Raw genomic sequence first — 26598 nt, forward strand, 5'->3', positions numbered from 1 at the left:
TTATGTGTGTCTTCCAATTCCATAGAAATTGTGTTGAATCCAAATTAAATAAATGTTTGCCAAATGATTGTTCTAAATATCATTTCATGGACTTTCTCCCCTTTAGTTAATGGTTATTGATTAGGGACCAAGAAAAAGGTATTAAATCCTCTTATTCTAATAGAATTATCTTAAAAGGTGCCTTCTATTGTAGTAATAAGTCAGCTAAAGGGAACTTGAAATCCTTTGCTAGCTATCCCACTGTTCCTAATCAAATGAAAACAGTTTTATCATTTTCTCAGCAAAATCTGAAGTTTTTTTTCTAACTCAGTTTTGAAGATCAGTTTTGAGCCTGAGTTTCCTGCAAATTTTGTTTATGTTGAGTAAATTTAGGGTGGGTAACTGTACAATATTCTGGCAGAACAGTTTTTGCAGTATCCAATTAAATGAGATTTTTTTCACAATATGCATGTAAATGAGAATGTATAAATCACAGCACATAGTACACAATCAGAATTTCTACCACCTCATTTACCTTCGAAAGCTTATAGATTGCATATTGCTAAAAGTTAAGAGAATAACCACCTCACAAACAGCTTTTATTCTTGATATAAAGTCTGCCTGCACTCAGAAGATAGTGAATGTCACTTTTAGTTTTACAACTCATAAAAAGAGATCCAAGGGAAGGACTTGTTCTTTGAAGGTAGTTCGTTAACTTCCTCACAAGAAAATGGCAACATGGATGTGGGATTTTTTTTCCCCCTCCAAATCACTGTTTGAATAGCATATTTATCTTTTCTCATTAGCCCCCTTTACTCTCAAACATCTTAACAGCAGTGCAATTATTTCTCCTTGTGCTGCATGTGGGTCTTGCTACGTACTCTTTAGTCCATTACAGACGTTAGCTTTGTCTAGAAGGAGAGAAAAAAAGTCTTCAAATTGGGGTTAAAATATTTAAGAAGTTAGAGCCCAAAAGTCCACCCCCCCCCTTTTAAACCAATCTTACGGTAAAAGTGAATTATTGCCCCCTTGTGGTAGAGTTATGTATTTTCTTCACACAAAGACATCCACGAGGAGTATTATTTAAGTCTCCACTACCCTGAAACACTGGCCTTTACAATGAACCTAAAGTTGTTTTGGTTTGGTTTTGGTTTTGGTTTGAGTTATCTAAGAGCTCAGCTAAACAAATAAACTGAAGTGACCAACATCATATGAAATAAAACCAAACACCCAAATTATTTTTTTTTTGTGGTCCTTACAGTTTCAAATGAGCTGGTAGGAGCTTCCTGTCCCTTTAGAAGTCCTGTTACACCCCTGAAAAGCAATGATTTTCTTCAGTTATGAAAGAGGAACTTTTGAAATATGTGCAGGAACCCTTATGGTGACATAATTCATAAAGTTTCATAAAATATTAGCTTTTCTTCATGTTTATCATTTTGCTACATGAAATATTTTCAAATCAAATGGCCTTCCAATAGGTAACAGACTTCACACCTAATAAAATGTCTTCTATCAGAAGAGCTGAGTTCTCAAAGACAAGGGAAGTCATATCATGCTATTCCTTTGATAATAATAATATAGCAAGCTTTTACAGCTAGAACAGTAATACAACCTCAGAATTGGTCTGGTGCACTCATTGTTACAAATTAGCATAATATCCATAGTTAAGTTTTCTGAATGATTTTGTTTGTATATTTTGAGAATTGCATTTTGTTAATTCATTTTGATTTTGGATGGTTTTCATTCTCCACAATAGCCTTGTAAGAACAACTGCATCTTAAGTTAGATTTAAACTATATGTAGATGCTTCTAAACCACAAATTATTTTTTATAAAGGTGAAATGGCTAAGAGACTGATTGGAAGTTCTTCAGCTTATGATTTGAAAGTCAAGATGCACAGTACAGTGCCCTTAGTAGTTGGCTTGTTTTAACGCTAAAATCTATTGGCTTGGTTCGCTAGAATTTATGTTGATACTGTTTTTAATTTTAATTTTTAAAATTTTAATGTTGGTATATAACACCACATATGATTCAGAGGTACAGGCTTATGCTTCTTGAGAAGTGTTACTTCACTCATCCCCAAGACACCTTCTCCACCATAGTCTATTCACCCTCTGGTAGTGTCAATTCTGCAGTCAGATTTTAAGATTTGGCCTGGCTTGGCTCCTCTTTTGTTTTCCTGTATATTTTTACAGATGAAATTATCCTGTATTTGTCTTATTTGACTTGTTTCACTTAAAATAATTCCTTCTAGTTCCATCCATGTTTTTGCAAGTAGCAAGGAAATTTGATCACAATTATCAAATGACCATTGATAAATTTGTGAGCCCTTTCAAAAGTCAGCTACCTCTGAAATGTTTGAAGAGGAAAAGGCGTTACCTCTAAAATACCAGATAGATGTACTAAAATGCCTATTTAGGGAGTTTATATTAAAATAAAGAGCTAAAATAAGTTCATTGCTTTATTCATTGTAGCTCATGCTCTCATCTAATTTATAACTGATGTAAATACCATGAACATCTGCTCCTCTGAACTATTATGGATAGGGAGACAATGTTTGTCTCAGATTATATGGAATATATTGTGGTTAAGCCTAGCATGCTTATACATACCTATGGATTCCTTTCTAGATAATTTCATGAACCAATATCAATTCCTAATGTCTGAAATGTTTCTGTCAGTTCTCAAGCTTTTATATCTTCAATTCAGCAGTGATTGACCACTAAAGAATCTGCTTACCACCACAGCAGAAATGCTTTTGTACAAACTTTGTTATCATAAATGAATATAAGCTTTAGAAACAAGCAAAAGTAGTACTCTTGGGAAAACTTGAATTGCCAAGGCCTTAAAATACAAAATACTTCAATTCATAGTTGAAAACACGTTATTGTTTCAGTAATCATAAAATCTGGTCTTTAAAAATTGTGGTGTGATATTTAGGTAATTTACATTTTTTCCCCAGAATTATAGTTAACATGTCTATTCATAAATCTCTTCCAAGTTTGGATTATTTTCCTAGGATTAACTGCTAGATCTGAGTCAAGTTATATTTTTTAATACTTTAGGTAGTTTCATTTTTAAGACTCTTCAGTGGCAACTCATTTTACTTAATGGATTAAATTGTGAAATTGAATTGTTTAAATATATTTATTAGCTATTTGTATTTCCTCTATGAATTGTATTTAGTTCTTTTGTCTATTTTCACATGAGCTTTTAAAACATTTTAGGAACCAGCTGGCATTTTTCCAAATCATCAATCACTCCTGAATAAATAAATCTCTGTTGCTACTCATTCTTGGGCAAACTCAAGTTGCCCATATGAGGGGGGAAAAACCAAAAACAAAAACAGCCCAATTGCTATTCATTGTCTACACAACTCAGTCTTTGTGACTTTCTCTGTGGAAGCAACCTTTTATGTTCTGCCTCCAGCACGTCTTCTGAAGTATGACAAAATTTACTAGGTTGGTGGTTACACATACTTCTTCTCTCAGTTTTAGCTGCTTTGAAGAATGACTGAATCTCTTTGGGTGATCCTCAAGTCCATGGCAAATTTCATAAGTACAGGGAAGCCTAGACTTCAAGTTAGAGCATTACAAACTTAGTTAAAAATCCATCCTGGTTTTTTAGGCGTCTATAACAATGGTAATTACAGTTAATCACATTTGTCATAAGTGTGGCTTTTCTCAATTTCTGTGTTTGTGTATATCTTGTAGTCAGTTACTAATTTTTTTTTATTTTATTTATCATTAGAAAGTCTTTCTCAAAACACTTAATCAGACTCTTACCTACACCTGGTCAGAACAAAGCCATTTGAAGACCTTCCCTAAATTTGGGAGCTTATGAAAGAGTGAAAGCTCATGTCTGACCAGCAGTGGAATCAGTGTAAGATCTTGGTTCTATTTTTGACTGTAATAGCAGGAATCTACAGCTGGATGTTAGGGCTATTTCCAAAGGGAATGGTTCAGCTTTCTCGGTAGAAGAGTTGATAGGTTATCCTGTTGGACCTTTTCCAAAGGCATGCAAATCTGTGTAATATTGCTTAGATTGTAGTTTTCAGAGTGTCTTTTTACCTTGTTCATTGTGATATGTTTGAAGAGGAAAAGGTGTTACCTCTAAAATACCAGATAGATGTACTAAAATGCCTATTTAGGGAGTTTGTTCATTGTGATATAGTCTTGTCTTGCTCGTGATAGTTTATACGTATTCCCTTTTCATTCTAGGAACCTAACTTTTTCACATGGTGTCTCTTCCTAGTGAAAGATGACTGTGGCATCTTCATTCTAAAATGCAGAAACTGAGAGCCACAAGTAAAATGCCCTACCAGCCATCTCAGTTCCCAGACTGTGGTTAGCCTTCCAAATTTCCTCCCTCTCTGAGGAGGCCTTTTTTGCAGTAAACCACATTGCTTTCCTTGAAAACAGCAGTAACTGTGCTAGTCATTGTCTTGCCTCCATGTAACTGCACTAAGAAGATCTGCCCTGTAGATAAGACTGCCTGATCCAAGTAGTGTAACTAGTAGTGTAAAGCAGCTAAAACTGAAGGACAAGAAGTAGTGTCACTAAGTAGTAATTTGTCACAGTCACTCAGAATAAAGACAGGCAGGGTTTGTCAATAGAGGTGAGCATACCTGGAAGTACTTCTCAAACGCCAATCTTTTCTGCTGATATTGGGCAGTATATTTTTCAATCTTTTCTCATAAACTGAAAAGAAAAAGTTAAACCCATGATTCAAATTGTTCTTTGGGTGACTGGGATCTTGGGGTAAAAGCTTCTTGTACAGCATGAACCCAGTCTCAAGAATGTGAAACAATCAATGTCTACGATTATTCTTGAGTGGAATGTCATCTCTATAGATGTGAAGTGGAAACAAAATGGCAATCTTGTATGTTCAAAATATCTAGATATTAAATAAGTTAAGAGCAGGGATATACACACATGTATGTATATATGTACATGTAGAAAATCTTACTATAAGTTCAGAAAAAATATGTGCAAGTCTTTTATACCTTCGGTTAGGTATAAATTATGTTTTAATATTCCTTTATTACTTTTTTTGTTGGGCTTAAAGTCAAAACAACCTAGTAAGGACCACAAAATATTTTCAGTTAATTCTGGCCAGTCCGTGGTCAAATCTTGGCTAACCATCTTAATTCTTGGGTATTTGCAGTATATCCTACATGAGAAATGGGGCTGACCAAAAACAAAACCAAGCAATGAACCCAGAGCACAGAGATGTCATTCAAAAAAGACTTCTGAGGAAAAATTTTAGGGTTGTAATTAGGTTACCCCAAACAGTTCTGGTTGAAATTAGTACCATGTAACTTATTGCCATAGAATAATTGTACTTTGAAAAATTATTTTATATAAATACGTTTTCAGAAGGGCTGCTATATTTTGGGCCATGCTATGTACTGTTTTATGCAAATAATGAGTAATAACTTCCATTGTTACACAATATTAGTCAGAAAATCTGAAGAAATATTAGCAATTACATTAGAGTAAGTCAATGACATGAAATTGACCCTCTCTTAAAATGAGCTTCCAGTCAGCATAGATTTGCTGTTAACAAAAGTAATGTACATTTAACTTTCAACCACATGAGTTATTTGAAGAATTGAAATGGTGAATGTTAAATTTGTCTTTAATATGTATGCAGTATACTTTTCTCAAAAGAACACATTTTAAAATCTAGTAATGTTAGTATTAATTTTCCACTCAAGTTATTTCAATTTCTTTTAAAAGAAACTGCAGGCTTTAAATTAATTTGGTTTATGCAATTTAAATTTTACAATTAATAACCATAGTCAGAAGTGATAACTAAGGATTTTTTCATTGTTTATAAAACTTTAATTAAAACAGCATATTGAAAAAGAAGCTTTAGGTATTTCATCTCTTTGCCCTCATTAGGTGTGTCTCATTATTAGATATAATGTTACTAAATAGTTGTAACTTTACAGCTTCTTTGATTAATGATGGCTTGGACTAAGGTTTCATTGGGTAGGATTAACTACATTTAAAGATGGCAAAGTGCCATTGTAACATTAATGCCAGAATTTAATGAAAACCAGAAGTTAACTTCAAGGACCTTCATAATTGAATATAAGAGCATGATCACATTCTGATTATTTTACTGACTATCCATATTGTCCTATTAAAAATAAGTTATTCTGGTGATAGTTTTACTCAGCAAACACATATTGAATATTGATTATGTGCCAACCACACCCAGACTATTTCCCAGCCTCACACAAAACAGACCTTTCTGATCAGAAACAACAGACATGAGAAACACCTCCCTTCTGTAGAAATACCATGGTCTCTCTTAATCTGGTCTCATGTTGGCTTCATGTGCCTTTTTCTGTCTCCCTAACTGCTGGTCTGTTTCTTTGTCACGTCTTGCCTCAGTCACCATCTCCAATGTCTGGATTAAAAAGCTGGGTAGCTCTGTCTCTGTAAGGAAAGAGCCTGGAATACTGAGTTTCTTAGGTGTGGGGAGGGTGGAAAACATGGATTATAACTGGATGTTTGACGACTGCAGTGTCTAATTGCTACACCTACAGGAAGAGAACACTTAAAGTTTTGCAGAACTACATAATAAACTTGAAATAGAGCAGATAAGAGAGGAAGGATACCTGACAGTAGGATTCTTTCTCATCTGTTGAGGAAAACCCTTCTTGTACGGAAGGTATATAGGGATGACTTACCTTCTGTAAAATGTAGGTGAACTTTAAAGCTCTTTCTGTGCTTAAAAATCTCACAATTCCTAGGGGTTCAGAATCCCCAAGTGGCAATGGACCTCAAGTAAAGGCCTCTGCTCCTTTTTTTCTCACAATCATATGTATACATACTTGCAAGAAATATTGACTGTAAAAACTATAAACCACAACCACAAGATGCAAGAAGTAAAATAGAGCAGAAGCAAAGGGAAATTACATTCAAAACATGATGGAGGAAAACCTCAAATATTTCAGCTTGTTGTTTGGGCTTCCTAGTGGCTAAGGCAAAGAGGAGAAATAGGATAACATGGTGTGATTTTGTGGTGGTGAGACACATACCACTAGTTCTTCAGAAACAAGCCTTTTTTCTTGCTCTCAATTAATAAGTACAACTTTTCCAGGAGATTGTTTAAGAAGCCATAAGCTGTATAATGGATGATATCCTCATGAATTTTTATAGAAAATAAAGACTTATTCCACATAATCATTTTGTATATTAGCCTTCTGAGCTCATGGAAGGGGTAATGTTAAAAGCAAAGCATTTTTCTCCCATGGGAGAGAGAGGGGAGTTGGAAATTTCTGGTATATTTACTGTAGATAGACGCTTATTTTCTTTCAACCCACTGACATGTGGAGTAGGAGAGGATGTAAAGCTGTCTAGTAAAGGGTAGCATTGTTAAAAGTAGGAGGGGATAAATGGAATTTTTGTGGCAGGATGATATTTGCAAGACTGATCAGGCCGCTGGGAGGTTTTTAAATATGCCAGCTCCTTGTAACAGGAAGATCCGTCTCTGCTTTAGACAGCATATCCAATTTAGTAAATTATTATTATTCTGTCAAAATTAATGTGAACAATTTTCTCTTTGAGGCTGATTTTCCCATAGGTGATGTTTTCCAGATGGGCTTTGTATAAAGCTCTTAATGTTTTGTGTTTTCTTTCCCAGAGCAAGACCCTTTCCTGACTTACCTTTCTTTCTCCTTCCCCTTTGCAGGGAAGAGAACAGCGAAGGCCAAGGAGAAGAAGAACAAGAAGAAGAGGAAGCTGATAGAAAGAGCCCAGGAGCAACACAGTGTCTTCCTAGCTACAGACAGAGCTAACCAGTAAAACGAAAGACACAGAGGGTGGATTTTGGGGGGTTTTGTTTCCGCAAAAGTGCACAAAGCTACTCTGCCCTCATGGACACTGGCGTGCGGCGCTTAGGCTGCTCAGACCAGCGTCTGTTCCCAGTAACGTTGTGTAAGGAGGAGCCCCGCGAGGGTGGGCTCTGTTATTTATGTTTTGATTTGCGTCTGGAGACTCTGAAGGCAGGAACTTGTGACCTGAATCCCGAAGCAGGAGTAAGTGTGCAGCCTGGGACCAGGCTTGGCGTGTGCTGAGAAAACCTTCCCTGGCACCGCAGAAGAGGGGCGAGGCCTCAGACCCCCGATGGAGGAGGGACTTGTGCATATTTATGTGAAAGATGCTCAGCAGGCCAAGTGCCATTTTACTCGTGACCTTTGTTTCTCACATTCTGCATTTTCAAGTTTAAATGTATGTGGCTATCTGCTTAGTGTCACCCCACCTTGTTGTCAGCATCTGTGACTTTCAAACCGTTGAGTTGAAACTGCTTTGGGATGAAACTGCTTTTAGCTGGGGACACACTACAGGATATTCCTGCTCAGTTTCACAGCGGCTCTAATATGTACATATTCCGCTGGGACTACATATAAACCTCTTATTTACTGTATATTTATGCTTTCTTCTGTGTAACAAGTCATACTTGATTAATATTATGTCACTTTGTTTCTAGATGTTCCTAACCATTGTCTGGTAAATGACTTTTTTAGTTTTTGCGAATTGACAAATGTTTTGTTGCCCCTTGAAACTTTTCTTGGTGGGCTTATTGCTCATTGTAAGGATAGGATAAGCTAGTTTGTACATAGTCAGAAGATGACCAGTGTCAAAGATTTTGAGTATTGACAGACCTTTACCACTCCATGTCTCCTCACAGATCAAGCCTCACCTGACAGAAACCAAAACTCCCTTTGATTAGAAGATGTGATGGCTTTCTGATATATGTCACTTGTACATATGTCACTTGTAACCCATCATTGCAGTTTCACAGACCAGCTAGCATTTTTCAAACCTTTCCAGGCAGTACATATATGTAGGTATATACATATTATGCATAATGTAAAGCAGTCCCTGACTTGTCGCAACAGAGGAACTTCCAATATTCTTGGGTCCCTATAGAAATTTACCATCCTAGAAATAACCATGAGCCCAAGCTTGGGATCTGAGGAGAAAACAGGATGAACTGCTACAACTGCCAGCCAGATCTAGTAAGTCTCCATTGAGCCAGAATCTATTTCATCCAAAACAGAGGAGCGCTATGGAGACTTCCCATAGGACTTTTAGAGCAGTTGTTTCAAAAACATTTCATTGCCCACTTGAAATCAGTTCTTAGAGGGTTTGTGAATTGGCTTCTGCTAAAGCTTTCATTATCTGCCTGGCTGTTCCAGAAGAAAATGAGAAAAAGACACGGTGGCCGAATTTTGAGGAAACAACTATGGCAAGGTAAAGCCTTGTTCTCACCTTGCATTGGCAAAACTACCTCTTCAGCATTTTTGTTTCACTTTTGAGTCAAAAGCATCTTCCCAATAAATGCCATATACAACAGTAGGAAAATATTATTGCTATGAGATAATAAGCCATATATGAATGCTGTATACACCTTTAGGGTTTGCATTTAATCCTAAAGTTCACCTCCTTTCATGTCTATTTACACTATATTCCTATTTACTAAGTGGGGAGGGGTCTCCTTTATATAGTGCTTCATCATTAAGTCAACACATGTTCTGTTTCTGGGATGTTCTTTTTTGTGCATTAAAAAAAACTTCAAAATTATATTTTGTGGAAAATTTCTTTAGAGACTTATTTACAGAAAAAGCCATACTCTATCAACTCTATCCCCAAATAATCATCCTTAAAAATTAATTTTTAAACCCTATATTGGTAACTACATCTAGATAACTTCTAGTTTAGCTGTAAGTTAATCACTATGCCACAGTGTGAGAGTGGGGATTTTAAAGCCAGACTGCCTGAATTCCCGTCTAGATGCAGAGTAGCCAGAGAAAATTATTCTATCTCAATAAATAGGTTTCAGTTTCCTCATTTATGAAATGGACATAACATCTATCTACAAATATTTAAGACTAAATTAAGAATATAAAGGGGGATATATTTTAAGGATTAAATTAGGTAAACTCAACACCGTATGGTATATACTACGTATTACACAAGTTATTTCCTATTAATAACCTCTCTCCTTGTATGTTTAAATTATCAGTTTCCTTCAATCTATTGTTTGATGCCTGGACATTATTTGCTCAAACTTTTTTTTTTAATGTGAATTGATTTATAGCTATTTGATTTCTATATCTCCTGGCAATGATATTATACCATGGAGACAAGCATCCTCAGTGTAACTTACAGCTTCTAGGCAGTTATACAAATATGATATAGTAGTTTTCCACTGATAACTATACCTCTCCAGCACTTCACAGAATGCATATAAATGGAATATATGAAGTTGGTTTACTTCCTGATATTTTCAGATATCTGAGCATATGAAACTTTGTCACTCAAAGTGTTATACATCAGGACATGGGAAAAGCCAGTTTTATAAATATATTTTTTCAAAATGTTAATATCAGTCCTTGTAAACATGGAATTTTCATGTTTTGCTAGAAGCATTTGGAGAAAAGTTAACACTCAGTCACAAGTATGTGATTCATACATATAGAAATGATGTGTGAGTCCTCATCTAACTTTTTTCTAAAAGTATTGAATAGTAGAGAGAAGAAAAAGTAAATGATACTTCTGTTCATGTTAGAGAAGCATATGCATTATGGAGACTACTTGATAACACCATGTCAGTAAAGGCAGAATTAGTCCCTCCACAAATGTGTGTGTCGCCCAATCTCATCCGATTTCAAAAGGGACAACCATTCCATCTCTAGATTAGATCCCATTCCCTCTTACCTTTGTGAGAGCTTCACTATCCACTTATTTCTTCATTTCTTTCTTTCCCTCCAACTTAAGGTATTTTTCTTTCAAAGTCTTCACTGTCCAATATCCTGAAAAAGTAACGCAATTCGTTGATGGTTTTGAGCTGCTCCTATTCCCATCTGAATCTTAACTCATGGTAAACTTGTTTCCTCCCCACCCCTGTATTGTAATTCTGCAAAAGTAGGAAAGGCACCCCCTCTGTTAAATAGGAGAGAAATTTGGTCTCATTTGTCTCAATCCTTTTATGTATCCTATCAGTTATCTTCACAAAGTTTGACTCTCCTGTGTCCTTTAGGAATTTTTTCACTTGGTTTCTGTGACATTGCTAATCTTGGTGTTCTCGTTTACTGGCCACCCCTTTTCAAGTTCTTTCTTGGTCTAAATAAAACACCTTTTTGCTTCAGGGGTGAGCCCACTGTAAAATCTTGACTTAATCTTTCCATTTCTTCACTCAAACTTTATAGCTTCAAATACCACCTGTATAGTGTCAGCTTCCAAATCTAGCTTTCTGGGTCCAGGTCTTCAGGACTTAATTCCAAGCCTCTAGTAAATATTTTGACCAGGAAGCCACACACTTATCATAAGCTCAACATATCAGGATTGGGGTCAGAATGGGGCGTTTGCAATTGTATGGGGGAATATAAAAATAAAATTTATTATTTAAAAAAAAAAGAAAAGAAAACTATAAAGTAAATATGAACGAGAAACTCAAAAAAAAAATAAAACTGAAGTTACTGCAGTATCAGGATCCATTAAAGAAATAAATAAGTCTAGATATTTCACACAGGGAACTTAATACTGGGAATAGGTTACACTGTTGATAAATGAGACATAAATCTAAAATGTGGATGAACTAGTTGCAGGGGATAATAGAAAATAAGGAACTAAATCTGTTTCCTGCCCTAAGCAATGGGACAAAGGGAAGGTGGGGGAAGTTGGAGAATAAATAAGTCCTTTTCTACATGCTAAGTTTGATGTGTCTGTTACATATCCACATGGAGATACCAAATAGGTAGGTGAATACTAATGTGAAATTTGGAGAAAAAGTCAAAGCTAGCGCTAAAACTGTGGGATATGTCAGTGTATAAATAGCAATCAGCACCAAGGAACTTCATGAACTAATCTCAAGAGAATGAATAAAGAAACTGAGAGGCACTCAATCCTTAGGGGTCAACCAGAAGAAGAGACTGTGAATAAGTACTAAGAAGGAAAACCAGAAGCAAGTAGTTGCTAAGGTTGATCAGGAACTGGGGTTCAAGACTTATATAGTTTCTTTCCTCCTTATTTTAGAATAAAAATATCAATGTGAAGGACAATTAGGAAAAGATTATAGTAATTGAGGCATTTGGCTTTCTCAAATCCTTTTCCCCATTTTATATTCCAAGAGTAAAACTTACCAATAGTTTATAGTTTATTGAAAATGGTTTAAATTAGAATGAGCTTAATTCTTAAAATCAATTCTTTGGAATCTACCCTTAATGATACTTGATTTCAAGTTACCATGTCACCTACCAATTTCATTTACCTTTATAATGAAATAATTATTTCAATGAGCCTACAAAGAATTTTCCCTTATTTCATTCAATTTTAATAAAATATATCAAGTGAACAACAAAACAAGTATTCTGTGAATTACAGGTTCTTGAGTTTGTAATTTTCTAGAGTGAGGATTTTTTAAACATATAATTATTGAGGTACTTTGATAGCAGTTGTCTGATGTAAGACCATACGTGTTTGAACACAAGTACTGCGCAGACATATACAATCATGGTATTTAACTGGAAAGCAACTACATTTTTAGTGTTCAAAGCATAAAGAAGAATAACTAAAGTTCTTAGTATTTGCATTATTTTAATTTAATGTTTCCAATCTTTTTTCCCTGTCACACATGCTTTTCTCAAGTTTATTCTCTCCTATCTATACTACCTGGAAAAAATAAATGTGACAAGAGTCTTCCAGTGCTCACTGACATCCAGTTCTTTCCTTTCTAACCACTACAGAGCATCCCATTTCTCAATTCTCTTGCAATTAGATGGGACCTGGAGACTGATTTTAACTGATTTTAACTACTGATTTGATTGATAAGAATATGTCACTTTAGGACTGTGTACATGTACATTTTGCATGATTTCTTTTCTCCTTTAGCTGTGACTACAAAACCACAGCCACAAGGTGAAAGCAGCCTGGATCTCTGAGTTACTGCATGGAAAATGATTTCCTTGACAAGTTAAAATCAGATCTCAAGCTTTGCATGAGCAAGAAATAAACCTTTCTTGTATTTTAAGTTACTGAGACTCTGGGGCTATTAGTTACTTTTAAACAGTGTGCCTTACCTTTATTTTTTTTTAAAGATTTATTTATTTTTATACAAGAGCTGGGGTATAAGCCAGAGGTGTGGGAAGGTGAGAGGATTCATGAGAGACAGAGCAGGGAGCAGAACAGGCAGATGACAGAAAAACACTGCTGAGAGGAGCAGCAGGTGAGACAGGAGAGGTCTGCTGCGCCATGTGGGTATCTCCCTGGTGGGCCGGGAATTGAACCCGTGCTGCAGAGGCCGCGGACAGCTTCACAGCACCGCGCTCAACCTGCTGCGCCACTGGGAAAGCCCAGTGCCTTACATTTAAATGTAGTTTTTCACTTTATTTTTCTGGGATTGAAAAACTACATTACTTATTAGTTGAAACCTGATCAGTAGATCAGGAAAAAATGTCAACATGATAATTTAATTAGGATAATCAGCTTACTTAAGTTTAGAGTTAGAACAATAACATTTAATGAAATATTTTGATGAAAGAGATTGACATTCTGATGATGGTGGTACAATAATTTGTTGTCAATTTTTAAAAATAATTGATATACTTGGAGAGCCAAAGCAGCACAAAATCTCCATAGATATTCCCTTTATCCCTGCCCTATGCAACAAGTATAGGCAACCTGTAGAATGCTATTAGAGAAGAGTTGACAAAATGGCAACATAGAAGACTCCTGAACTTCCTTTCCCTCCTGGACACACTGACTATTCAGCTAAAAACAGAGAAATTTCCTCTTAAAGAAATAAAGATAATAGCTGAGCTACTCCTACACATTGGGAAAATGAGAAAATAACCACAGAGAAATGGGTAGGAAAGACTGTCACACTATAAACCCCACATCTAGTAAAGCACCACATGTGTGAGAGGGAACTTCAAACTTCTGCTTCTCCCTGAAGAGGGAAGGGTTTGGGCCTCACATTTAGTACTCCAACTTTTAAGACTCCCACTCAAGGAATGGGTCCTCCAAATACCTAGCTCTGTACACAAATGAGATCCCGGAGGTCTACAATATAACAAACAAGGAAGCAGTTGTTAACTGGAGTGATCACTCACTGTGGCTATCTCCCCAGGGCTCAGCACAGTGGGGCAGGCAAAATTGCTTATTTCCTCTCACTAAAAAAGAGTATCTTTATACCATGAAAGCTTCTGCCTGAGGATCAGCCTTCTAATTCAGCACAAATACAAGATATTTTATGTATGCCTGATGGTATCCACAAAGCAAAAACTTATGGTAGATAGACAAAAAAGAGAAAAGAATACATAAAACTACAGAAAAATCAATAAATCATGAAGAAAGACATCGAAAGAGGAAGGAATAAAGGAATTCTAAGGCAACAAGAAAGCAATTAGCACAATGGTAATATAGTCAAGTGCTGTAAAGTGTTTCAGGTAATGATACACCACATAGACAATGGTGATGGTCCCTAATATAGTCTTGATGTACAGTAGGCTATACCATCTAGGTTTGTATATGTGACAAATGTATATGTGTATATGTATATGTGTCATTCATATAATGACAAAATTGCCCAACAATCCATTTTTTCAGGATGTATTCCATCATTAAGTGATACATGACAGCAGTTAAGTTCATACCTATCAACAATACATTAAAAGTAAATGGATTAGGGCCTCCCCTGGTGGCGCAGTGGTTGAGTGCTGGGCTGCGAACCCGAAGCCGCCTGCAGCCTCTGCAGCGCCATTCAATCCCTGGCCTCCAGGGAGGGTCCCACATGGCGCGCAGACCTCTCCTGCTGCCCGCTGCTCCCCTCAGCAGTGTACTTCAGTCCTTCTGCCTGTTCTGCTCCCCGCTCTGGCTCTGGTGAATTCTCTTACCCTCCCGCGCTTCTGACTGTACCCAGTGCTTGTATATATAAAAAAATAAATCTTAAAAAAAAAAAAAGTAAATGGGTTAAGTTTTACTATCCAAAGACATAGGAGTGCTAGTAAAAACTAAAAACAGACTCAAATGTATTTCCCCACGAGTCCAGCTTTAAGACACACTTAGACTGAAAGTGAAGTCATGCAAAAGGATATTGATGTACATGGAACCCAAAGAAAACAGCTATGCATGTAACTGTACATAGTAATAAAAGGCATTATACTAAGAGACAGAGAAGGTCATAATATAATAATAAAGGGGTATATCCAAGTAGAGGATGTAACATTTGTAAATATTTATACATGTGAGATTATACACTCAAAATATGAGTACCTAAATGTATATTGCAAATATTAACAGATGTGAAGAGAGAAAGATATATTATTATAATAGTAGTAGAGGGTTTCAATACCCCTGCTATCAAGAATGAAGAGATATTCAGAGAGAAAAATCCAATTAAAAATATATACATAAATATAAAATTAGATGAACCAAACATTTAAAGATCATTTCATCCAACAGCACAATGCACATTCTTTTCAAGGGCAGATGGAACAGTCATCATATGTTAAGGTATATATATTAAGGCATAAAATAGATCATAATAGAGAACATTAACATCATAGAGACCATTTTTTTCCAATCACAATGATATGAAACTACACAAAACCCTGAAAAACTCACATATATGTGGAGATTAAACATGCTGAACAACCAATGAGTTAAAGAAATCAAACTGGAAATTAGGGCCTCCCTGGTAGCCTAGGGGTCAAGTCTCAGCATTGGAGATATTACAAGCACAGAAATACAAAAGACCCTAAGAAACTATTAAAAATTTTATGCCAATAAATTGAACAACCTATAAGAAAGGATTAAATTCCTAGAAATATACAACCTATCAAATCTGAATCATAAATAGAATATCTAAACAGACCTGTAGCACAGAGGTGATTGAACTAGTAATCAAAATCCTCTCTAAAAAGAAAAGTTTAGGGTCATATAGCTTCACTGGTGAATTCTACCAGCATTTAAGGAAGAATTAAAACAAATCCTTTTCAAACTCTTCCCCCAAATAGAAGGGATCACTTCCAAACTCATTTTATCAGGCCAGCATTACCATAATGTTAAAACTAGACAAGATATTGCAAGAAAAAAACTATAAACCACTCTCCTGATGAAAAAAAATATATAGATATATAATTCTCAATAAACCATTACCAAATTCAACAAGAATCATTCACCATGAGCAAATGGAGTTTATTTCAGGGATGTGAGATGGTTCCATATCTACAAATGATGCCACATTTAAAAAATAATAGAACTCTTATAATCATTTCAATAGACGCAGAATAAAATTTCACAAAATAACAAGACTTCATCATAAAAACTCTCAAATGGGTATAGTGACCCAACATCATAAAGACCATATATGATAAACACATAGCTAACATCATATTCAATGACATGCTAAAATATTTCTCTTCAGATCTGAATGAGACAACAATGCCTACTCTTGCTATTTTTATTCAAAACAGAACTGAAAATCCTAGCCAGGGCAATTAGAAAAAAAATTAAAAGGCACACAAATAGTAAAACTCACAAATTTCAGAAATCATATAAAGAAAATTCCAAAGACTCCAAAAAAACTGTTTGAATCAACCAATTCAGCAAATTTTCAGGATACAAAAATCAATATTCAAAAATCAACTGGACTTCACATTAGTGCACTAATAATGAATTATCAGAAAAAGAATAGATCAATCCCACTAAAAATAGCATCAAAGGATGAATTATAAAATACTTAGATATAAATTTAACCAAACAGGTGAATGATCTATACATTGAAAATTATATGACATTGATAAAATTATATGACTCAAATGGAAAGAGTTCCTATATTCATAGATCAGAAGAATTATAATTGTTTTAATGTCCATACTACCCAAAGTGACCTACAGATTCCATTCAATCTCTGGAAAGTCCAATGGAATTTTTCACAGAGAAACATCTGTACAATTTGTATGGAACCACAAAAAAACTCCTTATAGCTAACGTGATCTTGAGAAAGAATAAAACTGTAGGCATCATACTTCATGACTCCAAACAATAATATAAAGCTGTAACTCAATAGTCTATGGTATTGGCATAAAAACAGTCACATAGACCAAGGCAACAGCATTAGAAGCCCAGAAATAAACCCAAGCAAATGTGGTCAATGAATTTACAACAAAGGAACCAATAATGTACAGTGGGGAAAGGATAGTGTCTTTAATAACCGGTGTTGGGAAAGTGAGTTGCCAATGCAAAGGAATGAAACTTGATTTATATATACAACATTGTATCCAAATCAACTTGAAATGGATTACAGGTTGAATATAAGATCTGAATCCATAAAACTCTTGGAAGTGTAAGTTTATGCTCCAAAGCATTGGTTTTGTCTGTGATTTTTTTTGACGCCAACAGCAAAATCAACAAAAATTAATAATCTGGACTACGTAAAACTAAAAAGCTTCTGCTCAGCAAAGGAAACCATCAGCAAAATGAATTTGAGAAATGGAATTCAAGAAAATATTTACAAATCACATATCCAGTAAAGAATTGACATCCAAAATGTATTAGGAATTCATACAACTCAACAGCAAAACCCAAATAATTCAAGAGCAAAGATCCTAAATTAACATATTTTTATTTCCAAATAAGACATACAAATGGACAATAGGTACATGAAAAAATGCTGAACATCTTTAACCAGGGAAATGCAAATCAATACATGTCACCTCATACCTCTTAGAATGATTATCATCAAAAAGGTAAGATATAAGTGTTAGCAAACATGCAGAGAATAGGGAACTCTTGTGCTCTATTGGTAAGAATGTGAGTTGGAGCAGCCATTAAGAAAAAGTGTGGAGTTTCCTCAAAAAATTCAAAATATAGGTCCAGAAATCTCCACACAGCTCTCCACAGTGGTTGGACCAGTTTGCACTCCCACCAACAGTGCAGAAGATTTCCTTTTTCTCCACACCCTCGCCAACATTTGTTGTTGCTAGTTTTTTTAATATGTGCCATTCTCACTGGTGTAAGATGGTATCTCATGGTAGTTTTGATTTGCATTTCCCTGATGACAAGTGATGTTGAACATTTTTTCATATGCCTGTTGGCCATTTTCATAGAGCTTCCATATGATCCAGCAATTCCACTCCTAGGTATTTACCCAAATGACACAGAAACATCAATTCCAAAGAACACCTGCACTCCTATGTTTATAGCAGCACTGTTTACAATAGCTAAGCTTTGGAAACAACCCAAATGCCCAAAAATAGATGACTGGATCAAGAAGATGTGGTACCTATACACCATGGAATATTACTCAGCATTCAAAAAAGATAAACACATGCAATTTGCAGCAACATGGATGGCGCTGGAAGGGATCATGCTCAGCGAAATAAGCCAAAAAGAAAAAGAAAAATACCGGATGGTCTCACTCATAGCAGGAATCTAGAATACTTAAATAAGGGACCAGGAAAACGAATAACTATAAGAAAGTGAAAATCAAAATCAACAAAAAACTACGAACCAGAGACACTTTTAAGGGGGTGGGAGGGGAGAGATTGGGGTCAGAATGGGGGGGGGCTGCAATTGTATGGGGAATATAAAAATAAAATTTATTATTAAAATAAAAAAAAAATTCAAAATATAACTATCATATGATTCAGTGATCCTACTCTTTATACCCAAAGGAAATAAAATCCTTACTCAAAGAGATATATTTATCCCCATGTTTACTACGACATTACTTAATAATACTCAAGACATGGAAACAACTGAGTGTCTATTAATAGGTAAATAGATCAACAAAATGTGTGTGTATTACAAGAATATTATTCATCTATAAAAGAGAAGGTAAACCTGCCATTTGGATGAACTTTGAGGGTATTATGCTAAATGAACTAAGATATAGAAAAATAAATATTATATGATTCCACTTATATATAGAATCTAAAAAAAAAATTCATAGAAACAAAACTGGGATGGGTGCAGAGAGTAAGGGGAATGGGTTAAGGTGATCAAAATGTACACATTTCCAGTTATAAGCTATACAAATTCTAGGGATGGAATGTGCAGTATGGTGATCATAGCTTTATTATTTTGCATTTGAACACTACTAAGAGTAGATGTTAAAGTTCTTTGCACACACACAAACACAATTGTAACTGTGTGTGTGACAGATGTTAACCAAATTTTTGTTGTAATCATTCCAGTCTAAGGACATAATTGTGTGTCTTCATAAGCCGTATGTTGAAGCCCAACTCCCGATCTGACTGTATTTGGAGATAGGGTCTTTAAGGAGGTAATTAAGTTTAAATGAGGTCATAAGGGTGGAGTTTTAATCCAACAGGACTGGTGTCCTTATAAGAGATGCCAGCAGCATGCATATTGAGAGGAATGGTCAGGGAGTGAGAGAGGAGTCCATTTATAGGCCCAGGAAATAAACCATCCAACACTTGGCACATGGACTGTCAGTCCCCTGAACTGTGAGAAATTTCTATTGTTTAAGGGACTTAGTCTATCATATTTTGATACGGGAGCTCTAGAAATCCCAGCATCACTCATATCCTTCCACTTGACCATCGCTCCTTCCATGCAATCTTCCCTACTTATCATTGATAATCTCCTCTCTCTACAGAACATGATTTGAGACTTAACACTTTTCAATAAAATGATTTAACTTTTTTCCATGAGAGTGATTTTTAGCTTATCAAGCTGTTTGTAAATCCCTTCAGTCAGGATCCATGGTCTGTATTACTTACAACTTTTCATTCCTCAAAATTGCACATATAGTAGCTATTTTGGAGTTTTTTGAATATTAAAATCTGACCCAGCCCAGAATCCCAAGAAGACAGTGTCATGGGGAGAGAATTTTTACATTATTTGTAAGAATTTTACAGTTACTTTAATTTTTTCTAAAAGACGTAATTGTTAGACTGTCAATTACATCCTATTTCAAAGGTAATTTTTTTTTTCTGTGAAATTGTTCAATATTTACTAGAGGTAGAAAAAAATTGGTGACAATTTACCTTTTATCAATTTAATTGACTTCATAGTTTAAAGATTTGTTTATTTTTTTATACAAGCACTGGGTACAGTCAGAAGTGAGGGAGGGTGAGAGAATTCACCAGGGCCAGAGTGGGGAACAGAACAGGCAGAAGGACTGAAGTACACTGCTGAGGGGAGCAGCCAGCGGGTGGCAGGAGAGGTCTGCGTGCCATGTGGGACCCTTGCCTGGCGGCCTGGGATGGAACTGGCAGTGGCTGCGGGCAGCTTCGCAACCCAATGCTCAACTGCTGTGCCACCGGGAGGCCCTAACTTCATAATTTAACAGATTAGTTTTAAATTCAGTAGAGTTTGCAAAAAGTGACACTTGGTCAATTAAAGTTTTAATTAGAAAATTTTATTTACACTTTTAAATGTGACACCTTTATTGTGTGATCAACTAAGTAATTTAGGAAAAATAGCTATGGTTTTGTTTTGTTTTTGTCACAACAAAGAAAAAAATGAGCTCACCCAATTTCAGTTATATGCCACAGTCAAACTATGTTGAAACAGTCTGAATTCTTCCATACAAGTATTCATTCAAATAACAAGAAAAGACCTTGTGTTTCACTGTCTGTGTTTTTCTCCTATTTTCCCTCTGACTGTTTGGTTCTTTCAGTCTGTGTCTGTCCCTAAAAATACAAATTATTTTCTCATGGATTTGTAGACAAAATACTGCTGGAAGTTTTCTTGTTTGTTCTGAAATTACATTATTAAAAGCTTACTGAGCAAAATTTAACATTGATCAAATGGAAAAAAGGAAGCACCACAAAGTTACAGCTCCAAGCAAAACCACTTCATGAGTGTGTGGCTGGGTGCACGTTAATGACACCGATGCCCAGGTGGCCAAATTTATGTCCACCCTCTTGATCTGATAATACAGAGCAGGGGATGAATTGGTAATGAATCAGGCTGAAAACAGATGGTGACTCCATGTGTGTTTGCTGCTGAAAACCTACAAAGGGGAAACATTAAATATGTGTCTTTAAATTTAAATTAGTTCATTTCAAAAACACAGCCTGTCGAGCTTTTGAAAATAGGCTTGTTGAATGTGTTTCATCTTATAGTTTTGAACTCTGATGTGTTTTGTGGAATAGCAACAGACAAAATGGATGGTATGTTTGTTACCCTTTCTTTAGCTCCTCAGTATCACTGGTGCTCCACTGTAATTAGCTGCTTGTATGCAGTTCTTTGTCATTAAATTTGCTACACCCTAATTAGGAAACTTAGAAAATTCAAAAGACCACCATCTAAAAATTGGCATCAATTATTAAATATATTTTCTCAGATTATATGATTGCTTTTTTACTCCACAGAACTGATTGAGTTTAATGCTGACATGATTTGCTTTAAAACATTTTCTCCTTGTATGCAGTATTTTATAAAAGTAAACTAAGCTATATAACAGTCTACTGGCTAAATATATACTTGGGCTGTACTGGAGAAATTTGTGTCTGAGTCTATCCAGAAATGATTATTTCTTTGATTTAAACTCTGAGACAAATAAAACTGGTGCTCAAATGCCAATCCAAACACATCCCAGAATAATTTGGGGGAAGAGCTACCACAAACTCACCCTGTGATTCTGTGAAGGCCTTGGATGATTTAATATAAAACTACATAAAAATGAGTGTAGTTGAAGGTTGGGTAAAGTTTATAGTAAGTCCAGTATTTGGTCTGGACTCCCTAAACAGTGGAGTTACAGGAAACGGAGATCCAGATAACAGAGGGATAGGAGTGTTTACCACCCCACTTCCCCTCACCCCATCCCACATCTGCTTCCCATAAATCTCTGGTATATTATTACCTGAGCGATTCCCTCTGTGTTCTTCCAGGTAACACTCAAACTAACCAAAAGTTCAAGGCAGATTCAATTTACATCTTGGACATGCCCAAGTTTACCCAAAGTGGCGGGATTGTTTAGTGTGTCAATTCTATACTGTTGTGTAGACTGTTTTTAAAAATATAGCCTCATCCTTCCTTTTGCTTTCATGATGATGAAGGGGATGATTTGGGGAGAGTTTATTATAAATTTTTGCTTTACTTTTTGCACAGAGATGCTAAAATATCAACAAATGTCTTCACCCAGAAAAGGTGAGTGACAAATACTTTTATAAGCCTGGGAGAAAAGGAGAAGATGATATGCTAATGAAGTCTTTCCAGAGGACTCCGATTCTCTTCTCTTTCCCTCTCAGAATCTCCTCTCCCTGTGTCTCTGTCTCTCCTCCTTCCCGATCTCCCTGTGCCTCCCTCCTTCACTTTGCCTCTGTTTTTTTCCCATAATCAGTTTCAACTTAAGAAATACAATTCAGGGAAGTTATGGTCCATGATTTTTGTTGGAAATTAAGTTATTCAAAGCAGAATTCAGAAAGAACAACGAAGATCCTTGCCGCTGTCACTATAGCAAATGTGCAAAACTAAGGTCTCAAACTGAAAGTGTTAGCAGTTGAAAGTCAGGGTTATAAAGTCTACAATAAGAATGGGAGGCCTTGCTGAATTGATCATGGTGGTGCTTCCACTTGTGATTCAAACAACTTTTGGTCACTATTACTAGACTGAACAATTCACATTTGTAATTAGATTATAAATTCCCAAAGACATGGTTTTTGGGCTTGAATCATTGGTTTTCCAGATCACTTAGCATAGCTCTTTGAATATAACTAATATTTTTGCAGAGATTTAGTGTTAATATATGTATTCAATTTGGGCCCTAAAAAAATTGTTAAAAGTATTGGTAGTCTCATTTCATACAATACAAGACAGAGGCTGAGTGAATGAATTCATCTGCATCCCACAAGTTCTTTTTGTATCAGACTACCAATTAAAATTTGTCCAGTGAAAACTGAATGTGAAATTGGCAGCCAAATTGTCTCTGAAAATGCACGACCAAGGTATTTCATTCAGAAATGAGGTTATGAACCTAAACAGCTATCATAACTAAATGAAAAGCATGTTGTGCAGCATCTCATTCAAAGATTTGTCATCCAAATTTGGTTCTGGTTAATTTAAATAATTTCAAATTAATAAGGTATACATAATATTAAACATCAAGCAATATGAGGCATGCTAAGATAAATAAAATTTGACTCCATTCTCAAAACACTTTGCTTGTATCTTGCCACATGGCAGTGCTTGTACCATACATTGGGAGGAAAGACGTGAAAAGCACTCAGCGCTCTCAAGAAGCATGAAATTTAGAAATGGAAGCAACTGCACTTGGCACTTTGAATACAAAATGCTGAAACTGAAATATGAACAAAATATTCTCCAGAAAACACAAAAGGTTTTGCCACCAATTCCAGTGAGAAAGTTCTTATCAATTTAATAGTCTTGTGCTTATATATTTACTTTGGGATTGGCCACTCAAATACTCTACCAAATGCAGGCAGATGTTACTTTCCCTTGCTCTAAGGCATGTTATACACAATCTGATGGTTGATGTCAGTCCACAGTGCTGACTCACAAGTGGTACTTTCTGGAAGACTGGTATAAGGGAGCACTTTCCATGTTCAACATTACTGCTTATAAGGATTCTATGGTGTTTACATCTCTTCTAGGAAATTTTGAAAACAACTTAAGGGCTTTTATTGTCTCATAATATACATGCATATGTTTTTGGATTAATACCTTTACTAAAGGTAACAGTATCCTCAAATATTGAAAACTGATTTTGAAGCTATTTTTGTATAATTTTAAAATATAGAAATGAAAAAGAAAATAAATATGATCTTTAATGAGTATATAGTTTTTTCCCCAAAAGAGTATATAGTTCTTTAGCATTTTTGTATATTTATGTCTACTTCTTATTGCACTTATACATTAAAAAAATTAGAATTATACTGATTTAGTATGGTTGTAACATTATTTAAAAAACCAATATCATTCAATTCCATGTACCATTAAGGTAATGTAAATATTTAATTCTGTTTTAAATAAATTGTTTACTTATTAGATATTTATTACAGTGTTTTACTGTTATAAATGCAAACTACTTCAGGAGAAAACCCTAGTATGAAAACGCTGGTTCAATAGCTTAGCATACGTTTTACAATTTTTTGTTAGATTGCAAATTATCTTAGAGAAAATTTATCATAACTGCTATTCCCAGTAGTACATGAATGCCTTAAATAACTAGATTTTGAAATCTAATCTAAAGGGATAAAATTAACAAAGACAAGCATGATTTCTAATTAGAACACACAGGAGAGAATGATAGTAGCTATTGGTCATTTTTACTAGGTGCTTCCCTTAGTCATATAAATTGAATGACAATGTCTGGATGGAAATCCTGACACAAACTCCAACTTGAAAAAATAAGTTTCTGTCCAAAGCTTAAAAACAAGTAATAATTTATTATCAGATTGTGTTAGGAATAATCAAAGCTTTATCCTTCTATGAAGTTTAACCAATTCATACAACATATATTAAAAACCAAGCTAGACCAGGGAATATAATCCTTTTCCTCAAATATTAATAATTGTCTCCAATGGAGAAGATAGACATGTAAGTAGGATTAGCTATAGTATATATGGAGTCCAAGATGAAAATTAAAAATTTCAAGAGAGCCACTGTACAGCATTAAATCAAGAGTGGGACACCACTAAGTCCATAATAACATAGGTCACACATCTATGAAGTCAGCCCTGAATGTAAGCACGATTATAATTCACTACAGGATGGTAAGTAGCTTAATGAAAGTGTGTTTATCAGAACACAATGGAAGTGGTGTTCTCATTCTGGATAGTTACATTATCCTTCCAATTAGCGTAGTGGAACCAGGATAACCAGACTGCGTTTAGCAAAAAAAAATTGCAGACAATGAATCAAACTTGCAGAAAGAGAAATGGACGTATTTGGACTTGCTACACCCACTAACCCTGCATTAGATATTATATATTGTTGTTTAAAGACTGAATCCTACATTTTGAGGAGAGAGAAGAGTCCTTTTATGTGTGAAGAATAGTGAGGCAAACATATGAGATGAACACTAAGTATGTTTGTGATTTTGTTCCCCAATCTCTGGGAGCCAAGGAGACTCACATTTTACTTTTTTCCTAACTCAGTCAAGACAATATAATTCTAACAAAGCAAATGAAAAATATTCCAGCACAGGACATCAATCGTTTTTTACAATAAGAATGAATAGACCCAACAGACCTTTTGGCTTTTCTTATTTGGATTAACTTCAATGTCTAGAAGTTGCTAAGTAACACTTTTAATAATAAGAGATTTCAAGGCCAAGGAATTAATGATCCATGACCCTATTTAAGAGAAATATTAGTGCATCGTAAGGCGAGATGGTTGAATATAGTAATGGGAACTTTGGGTAATACTTAACCACTTTCATGTGCTCTTTTCTTCATTGCTATTCATGGTCAATTTGGTATGACACTATTTTTTATTAGATCATTTACTAAGATTATTTCATCATTATCTCAAGTTAGCTAATCACTGCATGAGAAAATAGTGATACAGAGAAAATAACCATTGTATAGTCATTACCATTTAGAAACAAAGTTATTTTTAGAGCTGATCAATGTAAATATTTAGAACATAAAACACACATCTCAAGGGTTGATTTCATCAAAACCCAACTCTCTCTCCCCCCCCACCCCCATTTCTGTCTCTCCTACCCCTCCCCCACTGTCCTCTCTCATGTCTCCCTGTGCTGGAAACATTTAACCACTGTCTTGGACTTAAATCACTTGGTTCTCCTCACGAAATTTAAGCCAAGATCTCAACCAGCATACAGAAAGGACACAACCTGGACAGAGAACAATATCTGAAGGTCTTCTGAAGCCAAACTTGGCGAAAATGCTGAAAGCTCAAACTAAAATGAAACTTCAAAGGGGTAAACAGCTTCTGCGGATTAGTGGCCACTGGAGTTTGAAGGTTGCATAAACCCTCCAAATTGACTTGGACTCATTCTGTTGAAAGCACAGAGTTTCATGGGGAACATATCACCTTTTAAAACAAATATTTGATTTCTTGATAAAAAGCTATTGAGTTTTCCATCTGGGGAACTCATGCAAGTAGCCATTTACCTTCTAGCACGAGCAGTTAGGAGCAGTCAGATCCCTCCAAGATTGCCTTAGACCACATCTTGTGGCCACCAGTAACAAAGAGCTTGGGAGAGTAGGGGATGTTTTAGGTATCATGGGAAGAATATCCCACAGACAGACATTTATTTGGATTTCACGAGAAATCTTGCAATTCTAGAGCTTTTTTTTTTTCACTGCAGAAATAAAAATTATCCACAAATTGCCTGATCTGAGGCTTTATCATTTTAAGGACAAGCCTAGGATGTTGCTCCTTCAAAGTGACAGCATTTTTCCAGGGGCAGATGACTAAGCATTGGAGAAGTGCTCTATGTTAGTAGTTTCCAATAGTTTGGATTTGCAGTCTTATCTTTCTCAGTGGTGAACTGGCATCTACTTTTCAGAGATTTATAATCTCTGGACACATTGTAACTTCATTGTAAAAAAGATATCGTGAGGTGTGACGTGACACACTTGGACATTTTCCTATAAATGGCAATTCTTGCCTCCAAGTGGATGATTACACAATA

At 35.5% G+C, this 26598-nt stretch overlaps 1 protein-coding gene and 1 long non-coding RNA gene across 5 annotated transcripts in view; one reads left to right on the forward strand and one right to left on the reverse strand.

Moving 5' to 3' along the window:
• Window positions 1–9550, forward strand: part of RSPO2 (R-spondin 2) — a 127963-nt gene extending 118413 nt beyond the window's left edge. For all 3 annotated transcript variants that reach the window (XM_037502748.2, XM_054692029.1, XM_054692030.1), the window contains one exon: window positions 7687–9550. In XM_037502748.2, coding sequence (XP_037358645.1) covers window positions 7687–7799 — 113 coding nt within the window. In that variant the 3' untranslated portion in view covers window positions 7800–9550. The remainder of the gene's footprint in view (window positions 1–7686) is intronic.
• LOC119238766 (uncharacterized) overlaps window positions 491–26598 on the reverse strand; it is a 40094-nt gene continuing 13986 nt past the window's right edge. Inside the window, exons 2-5 of one of the 2 annotated variants that reach the window (XR_005123654.2) lie at window positions 10719–10813; window positions 4607–4679; window positions 1239–1293; window positions 491–890 (exon numbers count right to left, since the gene is read on the reverse strand). This is a non-coding gene — a long non-coding RNA (uncharacterized LOC119238766). The remainder of the gene's footprint in view (window positions 891–1238; window positions 1294–4606; window positions 4680–10718; window positions 10814–26598) is intronic. The other variant, XR_008550583.1, reaches the window with a different exon arrangement.

The sequence above is a fragment of the Talpa occidentalis genome, unplaced genomic scaffold (assembly GCF_014898055.3).
Source record: "Talpa occidentalis isolate TD23 unplaced genomic scaffold, MPIMG_talOcc4v2.1, whole genome shotgun sequence".
In the NCBI taxonomy this organism is placed as follows: domain Eukaryota; kingdom Metazoa; phylum Chordata; class Mammalia; order Eulipotyphla; family Talpidae; genus Talpa; species Talpa occidentalis.